Raw genomic sequence first — 10,061 nt, 5'->3', positions numbered from 1 at the left:
GTGGGGTTTGGGGTGGAGGTTGACAGCTCACGACTCCCCATGTAATAACCTTGCGACCCCCTGAGGGGTCCCGACCCCCAGCTTGAGAACCCCTGCCTTAGATCCCCAAGATGTTAGGCACTGCACCGGCTTTTTCTGTAGAGGAGCTATCATTACTTCAGAGGACCCACCTCCCCAGGAGCCTTTCACAGAGTATCACAACACTTCACCCCATGTCAACCTCCCTTCCTCACCCCCTGCCAGCCCCCACGCCCATCTCCCTGCCAATCCCCCTCTTTACCCTCTGCCCGCTCTGCTCGCTCCTGCTTCAGCCTTCACCCCGCTACCTCCCGCCTGTCCCGGGCGCTCCCCGAGGAGCAGGACGCGTCCGGCAGCTGCCCCACCCCGTGGGACTCCTGGGCCCCCTCCACCCGCTGCAGCTCGGCCGGCGGGAGGGGGAGCCAGGCTGCAGCGCCCAGGCGGGGGCATCTCTCCTGCAGTTGCCACCTCCGGGGGCTTTCTCGGCTTTGGCTTTCAGAAGCGCCCTTCCCTGCCAGCCCCGGTGCCCCCCAGTGAATTCCTGTCTGGCGGCCCTGCTCTCCCCTCCCCTGCCAGCATCAGCAGCATCCATCTCCCCTCCCTCCCTCCCTCCGCCTGCATGGAGAGAGAGAATGGCGGAGAGGGAGAAAGGAGCCACCTCCCCGGCCGGATCGTCTCCGTTCCTGGGGCTGCACCTGGCCTCGCCCCCCAATTTCAGGTACCGGAGCCTCCCCCCACCCCAAACCCCTCAGTCCCTTTCCCGGGGGGCGGGGAGGGGGGGGTTCGCTGCAGATCTCGTTGGCCCTGCCCCTTCCCCCACCTATCCCTGCTCTGCAGAGCCGGGCTGGGCACAGGCTGCTGCTGCTGCATCCTCCGCTCCATCGCGGGCCGACGCCGGCAGCCCCCGCCGCTTGCTGGCTACTCCCCCCCCCCGAGGCTGGGAACCAGGCGGCGGTGCCCGCTCCCCACCGAGGCTGGGCGAGGGAAGGGGTAAGTCCCCCCTCGAGCGGGCATGCACAGGCTGCATTGCCCTGGCCGGGGGCCGGGGGGGAACAATGCCTGCCTGGGGCTTCAGCCAGCCAGGTCCCCTCTCAGCAGGCTCGGGACAGTGTAACCCTCCCCACGGGCCAGGGGGTCAAACCCGCCGTCCCCGCCCCGCCAGCAGCTGCGAAGGAGCCGTCTGCCCTGGAACAGGTGGTGTCTGCCGCGGGCGGTGCTCTGCTCTGCTCTCTGGAGGAGGCGGGGGCATGGGGAAGTGTGGAGCCGGCGGGGGCTTGTGCCTGCAGCCCAGTGGGGAGGGCTGGGCTCTGGGCCCACTTTTCCCTGCCGGCTTTGTGTAGGGAGGGGCTGCAAACTCAAACATCGCCCCCACCTCCAACCCCAAATCCCTCCACAGCCTCCTCCTCTAGCACCCTTCTGCCCCCCAAAATCCTCCCTTATATCCCCCTCAGATGTCTTGCACATGCTTCCCCCAAGCAGCCCCCCACCTCCTACCCAACTCTTCACACACCTACCTCCAGTCCTCTCACCCCCCCACTACCTCCCAAATCCTCCCTACTTCCCACCCAATCCCCAACACCTCCCCCATCTTCTCCCCCCCCACACACATACACACCCCACTCAAAAGCCTTCCTCCACACCCAAAAAACACCCCCCCTTCCCCAAAACAACCTTCCTCCCCAGGAAATTCTTCCTTCCTCTCAAACAACCCCTTTTTTTTATGTCCCCTCAGAGACCCCTGCCCCAGGTACAGACCTGAAACAGAAAACAAACCCAGGAGGGTGCTGCAGATTTAGAATTGATCCTCTCAGAAATACTGAGCACCCCCATCCATGTGGGACATGGAGCCCTTTAATCTGAAGGCTGCGAAACTGTTCACAATATGGCCTGACAGCCCCAGGCAGAAGCAGGGACAGGAGCAGAGGTGGAGTGAAGAACCTACAGGTGCCTAGCTGAGATAAGGGTACAGGTGGGCTTGGGGGCCAGGATGCCTGCCAATGACTTTTGGAGAGCAGGATTAGCAAAGAGGTGCACTTGGGGTAGGGGTAGGGGCAGCGCCTGGCATTAGACCATATATAGGCCCTGCCACTATTTTTTCCTCCGATTTGGTGGGCTTGATGTAATTTGTTTTTCTGAAATTCTGAGCAGTTGTTCTCTGGTTATCATATGTGTGTGTCTTGAATGGTGGGGCACTAACCCTAGAACTGGGTCTGAGCTGGGCAGGGAGGTGAGATCTGTAATGCGTTGTTTATGCTGAGAGATTTGGGGGGGCAGGAGAGATGCTCCACACCTGTGATCAGAGGTAAATGTTTCACATTTGACTGTCGGGAGTCCAGGGGTCTGAGAGTTGAGGAAAGAGATTATCTGCCATCATTTTGGAGGGGAAGCTGATGTGTTGTTTGGGCATTGTGAGGCTGGGTGATTTACCTGTAAAGGCCCTGCTCCTATGCAGACTGTCATTTGGTTCTGGAGTTTCCTCTGTAAACAGCAGTCCACTCTCTTCCTTTCAGTTCTAATGCTGCCTGTTTGATTTGTTTGAAGCCATTGCACACAACATGGCTGCATAAACCATGCAAATTAAGCAATTAAAGCTGCCTCTGGAAAGGTCCACCATGGAGAAAAGGCTCAGCCACAGAGCTGGGTAATGTGAGCTGAGCAGCAGAGCTCAGCTCAGCCTGGTCCCGTGACAGTCTCCGGCTTGCTGTGTGCTGCTGTCCTAGATACAACGTTTGTCTCCTGGGCTCTGTCCTCTCCAATGTAAACAGCAACACCCAGGGAAAGAAGAGCAAGGTGCCAGCTCCTTCTGTTGTCCAGGTCTCCAGAAGTGGAGTCCAAATTCCCAGGAAGCAACTTTTGATGGAAAAGGGAGCAGGGAATAGTCATACCTTGTACGGGGAAGTGTCAGAGCCCTGAGATTTAATGGGGAGAACTCAGGGATCTCTGAAGTTAGGACAAATCATTCCAGGAGCCTGGAGTTTGGGATCAAGTTCTTGGGATTGATGGAAACAATTCTGAGGTCTCTGAACTTGGGGGGGAATTTTGAAGACCCAGAGATAATGTTGAAATATTTAAGGATGGGGGGGGCAGTTGGACACACACACCCTCACTTGCTTCCCTGCCAGGGTGTGTTATCTGGCAGGTGTAAGCACTGGGGAGTGGGAAGCTGTGTAAACAGAGAGTATCTGGGGTGACAGAGTCCAAAAGTCACTAACCCATCCTTTCTACTGTAGCCAGCTCCAGCACCTGTGAGAGGAGAGACCTCCCACTCGTGGGTTGCCTTAGGGCTTCCATTGTTTTGGGCTGAAAAGGGCAGCAGAGACTTCAGTCAAGGGTGAAGTGAGGTGCTGAATGAATCATGTGGACATTGTGCTCCCGGCACAAGGGGAATCCCACCCACATTTCCTGCTGCTATTCCTACCCCTTCTGAATGGCAACACACAGGCTCCCAGCAAAGGACAGCAGAGCCACGAGGTGGTGTGTCACCCTTTAATACATAAGAGAATCAGCACTGCCAGATGCCCCCACTCATCGCCTCCATTTTGGGGCTAAGAAGTTCTGATTAGTTCTCTAGTATGAAGGCCTCGCACCATCTGAAAAGGGTCTGGGAAGCAACAGTGTGGGATGAGGCCCTTCTTTTTTAGGGCAGCATCCTTGGGTGGTCACCTTGTCTCAGTGAAGGGAATTCTAGACATTAGAGATGGAAAAATCCCATTAGGTTCCATTTGTCCCCTGGTCCCAAGGCAGGATTGAGTCCCTACAATCTATTCTCCAGGGTTGTGCCCCCATCAGCTTTAAATATCCCAAGCAATGGGGCTCCCTTCCCTTTCTTTAGGAGACAGTCCCACAGCCTCACATACCCCACTGCCAAGAAGCTCCTGAGATTCAGCCCAAGTTGCTTTGAGCGGGGAGTTGGACTAGATGACCTCCTGAGGTTCCTTCCAACCCTAATATTCTATGATTCTATGATTAAGTTTTTCTTTGCATTGTCTCATCCTCCAATTCCTACTTCTACCCTGTAACAGGGTGGCTTGCCCCCGTAAGGGCTAGAGCCCTGGGGCCAGTCAATCCTAGTTACTAAGGAGACTCCTGACCAGGCAGCAGGATACCTTTCTTTGCAATGTTAATGTCAGAAACTTTTACTGCCACTCACTGGACTTTCTAACTCTAAATTACCTGTCAGCTGGAGGAAGAGGCCCCTGTGTGGCTGCTAATAGTTCTGTAGTCTGGTTGTGGTCATATCAGGGATGGCCATTTGTGCAGGCCAGGGGTAGAGTGTGTCAGGGCTGTCTGAGCCAGGGTGAGGGCCCAGCAGGGTGAGTTTCACAGAGGGTTTTGCACTGGAGCTGTTTGCCAGCCCTCTGGGGAAGGATTGCCAGTGCTCATCCTTGAGCTGGGACAGGAGGTAGGCTGCTGCAGCTGTGTTAGTGTCTCCTAGTCTGTGCCCAGGGAGGAGGGGATAGGGATGGGGACAAGTGAGAGATGCTTCACCTGAAATCCTGTTACTAAAGGAGCTCTCGATAGTTGATGTGTAGGAGCTTCACTTTTAAAGCAGGAGTGGGGTGTAAAGTGTTAGGCAAAGCTCACAGCTGCTAGTGGCCCCAGGCCCGATTCTCCACAACCCTGCACCTTGTGTAGTCATTGACACCCCTGGGTAAGCATTCTGACTTGGTGGTGTTTTACATCTACTTTGCACTGGTGTAAATGACTGCATAAGGTGCAGAGCACCAATGAATCTGACCCCTGTCCATAGCAGTGACCAGGTCTGAGAAGGAAGAAAGAGGGTGGGGAGGAAGGGTCAGCTCCCTTTAGCAGCCTGCAGACAAATCACTCTGACCTGAGTCTGAGAAGAATTTGGAAGGTGACCAGTACTCGGAAGGGAGCCATCCAGCAGATGCTGCAAAAAGTGGTGTTAGGAATGTAACAGAAGGGGGTGGTGGGTGGCAGAGATGTTTGGGGGGCATCTTTTGGCCCTGAGGCACACCCATTTCCAGCTTTCCTAATAAAGAGCTATAGCATCAGTCTAGATGCTGAACAGCAGGGCTCCTGGGAAAGCTACCCCCTAGAGGAGCTATTTGCATGGTTCAGGGAAGTTGAGAGAGAATACCTTAATCCCTCTGGGAGTCTGACTATCACAAAGGGAGCTGGGCAGCATTCCTATTAGAAGGGCTTCTAAAGAGAGGGCTGTCTCTAGGAAAAGGGTCTCAGTGAACCCTTTTGTATTTCCCCAGGAAGCTCAGGGGAGTCTAGGCTGAGGTGGAGATCAAGCCCCGCGCTACAGGTTGATTTGTCTGTGTATGTGTTGGAGTGTCTGAGTAGTCAGCTCAGAGGCAATGGGCAGGGCATTTGTTTTAATGTTCTACAACAGGGGTAGGCAATCTATGGCACGCGTGCCGAAGACGGCACGCGAGTTGATTTTCAATGGCACTCACACTGCCCGGGTCCTGGCCACCGGTCTGGGGGGCTCTGCATTTTAATTTAATTTTAAATGAAGCTTCTTAAACTTTTTAAAAACCTTATTTACTTTACATACAACAATAGTTTTAGTTATATATTATAGGCTTATAGAAAGAGACCTTCTAAAAACATTAAAATGTATGATTGGCATGTGAATCCTTAAATCAGACTAAATAAATGAAGTCTCAGCACACCACTTCTGAAAGGTTGCTGACCTCTGGTCTACAAAATGAGGCTGCTCTGAGGATGTTTCTCTTTGGCTTAAGCAAAAGACCCTCTGGTTCCTGTGTGGGGGAACAGGAACTGGAGCCCAGCCACAAAGGTGTTTCCCTCTGAACTAGCACTGTACTGAATGCCCCAGTACATCTGAATGCTGACTTGCAGATGGAATATCAGAACAAAGTCCTGACTGCTTCTGTTCATCAAAGATCTCTTTGCAATTTCGCAAGAGTCAGGATGGTAACCTTGCTATCCTAGCCAAATTCCAGCTCAGGTGATTCTGTTCCGTGATCCTACATTCCCTCCACAGGTTCAGGTGGACACAGAATTATTCTTCACTTCCTTTCCTGAACTGTTGTGTAGCATGACTCTGTCTGTTAATCAGCTGCCAGCTCCTTCCCCAGAGGTGGCTGCATTAAAGTGGCTGGTAAAGTGACTTCTGTATGTTAGTGCCCTGGAGAAACATAAGTTATTAAAATGCAACTTTTACCACTGGCTTTGGCAACTGGGGTCTGCAGCTTTTGAGGTGCTGATAGAGGCAAGATGTGTCACCTGCAAAGATACATTTGTGATTTGCCTTGCCTATGTTAAGTGACCTGGGTAGGAAACTCTTGCTACACACAGTGTTACAGGTAACAAGGAGACTGGCCTGCTGGGTAATAACGAGATCTCTCCATGCTCTGGGACCTGGTGCATTTTGCAGGAAGTGACCTGGCTGTCTGCTTGTTGCTCATGCAGCATGTAAGCTGTTGCTAGGAAGGGTTTGAGCATCTTTAGGGGATTCTAATGACTTCTTCCAAGCCAGTGTGGATCCCTGCAGGAGCAGGAATGAAGAAGACTAGCTGGTGTCCAGTTTTTAATGCAAAAGCACCACGGACAGTTCTGTCAATGCACCTCAATTTTGAGTTGCAGCATTCCCTGCTATTCCACCTTGGGCCTTTCAAGGAGTGAAGGCTAATTTCATAACACACACATACCTGCTAAAGTGAGGCGGGGTTGGAGAAGAGCAGCTAGGGACGTGACAACTGACTCTTTTGCTACTGACAGGATTTGGGTGGGTGCAGTCTTGGTCCATGAAATAATACAAAGAATTATGACTCTGATGATGATAAAATTAATGGAAAGGAACATGTTTTAATATGGCAATTTACCAGGCTGCCCACTCACACCTGCCCACATCAGCCTGCATAAGCGCTCATCTTGTGGAGTGTGTGTGTGTATGGGGGAAGGTGGGGGTCATGGACTGCCTTATATTCTCCCTCCTCCTCCCCACTCCAAAGAATGGTGGGTAGATGGGACACTATGAAAGAGTTACCCTGTAAAGCCAGCAGCCATCATGCTTGCTATCCTCATGGGCTGCACAAAGTCTAGATCTACTTCCTTGTTCTCTTCAGAATGAGGAAGCAGAGAGACTGTGTGGTCTAGTGCAGTGTTTCTCAACGGCCGGTCTGTGGATTGGCACCAGTCCCTGAGATCTCCCTGACACAGTTTAGGAAGGCAGCTGGTCCCTGGTATCAAAAAGGTTGAGAAACACAAGTACTCCTGTTCTTTTTGCAGATACAGACTAACACGGCTGCTACTCTGAAACTGGTCTAGTGGATTGAGCATGCAGGGACTTGGGTCCTATTCCTGGTTCTGAAAGGGAGCGTGGTTTAGCAGACTGAGCATAGGACTGGGAGACAGGATTGTCATGGGTTTTGTTCCTGGCTCTGCCGCTGGCCTGCTGTTGTGACCTTGGACAAGTCCCTTCTCTCTCTGCCGCAGTTTCACAACCTGTAACATGCAGATGATATTTCCTTTCTTTTAAGGGGGCTGTCAGTGTGAGCGCCAGAAAGGTGAAACATGCTATGTAAATGCTAAACATTATTATTATTATTGTTGTTAACAGGGCTTGAAAAATCCCCTCACCTAGGGTGAATAGGAAGCTTCTCCAAGTGAACTTTCATTAAAAAATAAACATTTTAGCTCGTATGGTTGTGAGGAAAATCTTCAAGTCACCTAGGTATAATGGATGCAACTATATCTGCCTGAGTCTGCAGACTGATGGCTCCATTGCTTCTGCCAGTGCTCACAGTGAAAACTGACCAGAGCCTTAGTGGGCTTGACAGCAGCTATTCAGATTTCTACAAACAGTAGTGAAACTGATGGAAATGAGGGTTGTTTCACTCTGCTATTACTTGGGGAAGCTCTGAGCAGCAGCAGAGGCAAGTGTAGGAACTAGTCATTGGGGGAGGAGAATCAAAAATGGATATGGGCAAATGGAGACCTACATTTGCAGCAGCCAGGAAGTTTCTGAGTGGGAGGGGCAGGGGGAAATAGGTCGAGAGAGCTCTTTCTCCCTTCCATCAGCTGAGGGACTTAAAATGTATCAGACGCCTACTAGCTGATAAAAAAGATGGAGCCTGTGAGCCCTTGATAATCTTTATCAATGATCTGCTAGAAAATCATTGCTGATAAAGTTTGCAAATGACCCAAAAATTGATGGCATAGTAAATGATAAGGACAGGTCAGTTACAGAGCACTTTGGATCACTTGGTAAATTGGACTCACTTGAACAACATTATTTTTAATATAGTCAAATGTATATCTAGGAACCAGTGTATATCTATCTGGTTGTAAGAAGAGTAACTATAAGTTGGAAAACAGAGAGTCTGAAAAGGATTTTGGGAGGATGGTGGATAATCAAGTGGTCATGAGCTTCCAGTGTGGTGCTGTGGCTAAGACAGCAAATGTGATCTTTGGATTTATATGCAAGGGAATAATGGTAGAAATATGGAGGTGTTATTACCTCTGTATTTGCCATTAGCATGACCAATACTGGAATATTGTGTCCAGTTCTGGTGTCCACACTTTAACAATGATGCTGACAAACTAGAAAGGGTTCAGAAAAGAATGATTTGAGATCTGGAAAACCTGCCTTAGAGAGAGCGAGAGTAAAGAAGCTCCCTTCTAATTAGCTTTAACTTAAAGAGAAAGCTAAGAGGTGACTTGATCATGGTCTACAAGTACCTACTTGGGGAGAAGACTGCTTATAGCAGAAGGCTCTTTAATCTAACAGACAAAGGTATAATTACATCTAATGGCTGGAAGCTGAGGCTAGGCAAATTCAGACAAGAAATAAGGTGCACATTTTTAACAATGAGGTAAACTGTTCCCATGGTGAATTACCCTAGGGATGTAGTAGACTCTCCATCATTTGAAGTCTCTAAATCATGACTGAATGTCTTTTGAAACCATCTGCTCTAGCTCGACCACAAGTTATGGATCTAATGCAGCAGGAACTGCTTGGTGAAGTTATAAGAGCTGTGTAATGCAGGGGGTCAGTCTCTAGAAGAACATAATGGTCCCTTGTGGCCTTAAAATCTATGACAAGCGGAGTCCAGGGACAGCTCCATGGTAGAGGTTCCGGCACCTCCCATTTCCAAGCAGCTGGAATGGGGTGATATTTAGCTTAGCATGTTTAGTCCTCTGACTCCTTAGGCTTGGAAATGTTACCCAGACACCTCAGTGTGAGGGGATGGGCGGGGGAGAGATGGGAAAACAAATTAGAGAGAAATTGAAGGGGAGGATATAGAAAAGAAAATACAGGAAAAGGAAGAGAGAGAAGGAAAAGAGGAAATAGACACCAAAAACAATACAGGAAAAGATACCTCATGATTTATTATAGGAAAGAAAGAAGATGGGGGAAGTGGAATTAAAGCCAGGAAGATTATGTAGGTTACACTTTTTAAAGGGTATTAAATAGAAAGTTCATTGGTGATTTAACTTACAGTTCAGTGCAGCACTCATTAAAAAGTACACTGAGTTAATTTGTTTAACTCACAAGGGGTGTAGGTTGGGGGTGTTACAATACAGGACTCTGCCCTGTATGGTAAGATTAGTCCTAGAGCTAGTATGTTTTGGGTAAGTGTTTCAAGCCCTGATTGTTGGTCTCCCTGTGTCAGGGCTCACTGGCAGCAAGAGGTCTTTCTATTGTGATGCTTTCATTGGGCAGATCTCGCTTGTTCCTGTTAAACTTGTGGAATTGAATGCTTGGTTACCAGAGTAGCTGTTGATGTTGTTCTAACTCCCCTCCACTCTCTTAAAAGCTTGACATGAACCCAACCTCAGCACCTGACCCAGGGGAGCTGGTTGTGCTCACTGCTATCCTGGACCACACCATTGCCAGACCCTGGGCAGAGAGACTATCCCCAGAATGGGCCAGCAGAGGGGTGTGGGGGAGAGGCTGAAAGTCTGGGGATTTAGATCATTTCGGAAAGCACATGAAACACAAGCAGCCCCACCTTGTCCTTGTCAGGCACTTACATGTGTGTCTAAATACTCTGCTGCCCCTTTAAATTTCTTTTTGTAGATTAAATGATGGTTCTCTC

General features: G+C 50.2%; 1 protein-coding gene across 3 annotated transcripts in view; it reads left to right on the top strand.

The window, feature by feature from the left end:
• Positions 1-430: 430 nt before the first annotated feature.
• MAPK8IP1 (mitogen-activated protein kinase 8 interacting protein 1) overlaps positions 431-10,061 on the top strand; it is a 51,490-nt gene continuing 41,859 nt past the window's right edge. The window contains exon 1 of one of the 3 annotated variants that reach the window (XM_045014904.1): positions 431-736. In XM_045014904.1, coding sequence (XP_044870839.1) covers positions 651-736 — 86 coding nt within the window. In that variant the 5' untranslated portion in view covers positions 431-650. Of the gene's footprint in view, positions 737-911; positions 1,009-10,061 lie in introns of those variants that run through there. The other 2 variants (XM_045014906.1, XM_045014910.1) reach the window with 2 other exon arrangements.

This window comes from Mauremys mutica, chromosome 4 (assembly GCF_020497125.1).
Source record: "Mauremys mutica isolate MM-2020 ecotype Southern chromosome 4, ASM2049712v1, whole genome shotgun sequence".
NCBI classification, from domain to species: domain Eukaryota; kingdom Metazoa; phylum Chordata; order Testudines; family Geoemydidae; genus Mauremys; species Mauremys mutica.
Note: the sequence above shows the minus strand (reverse complement) of the source record. Positions and strands in the feature narration are given on the sequence as shown.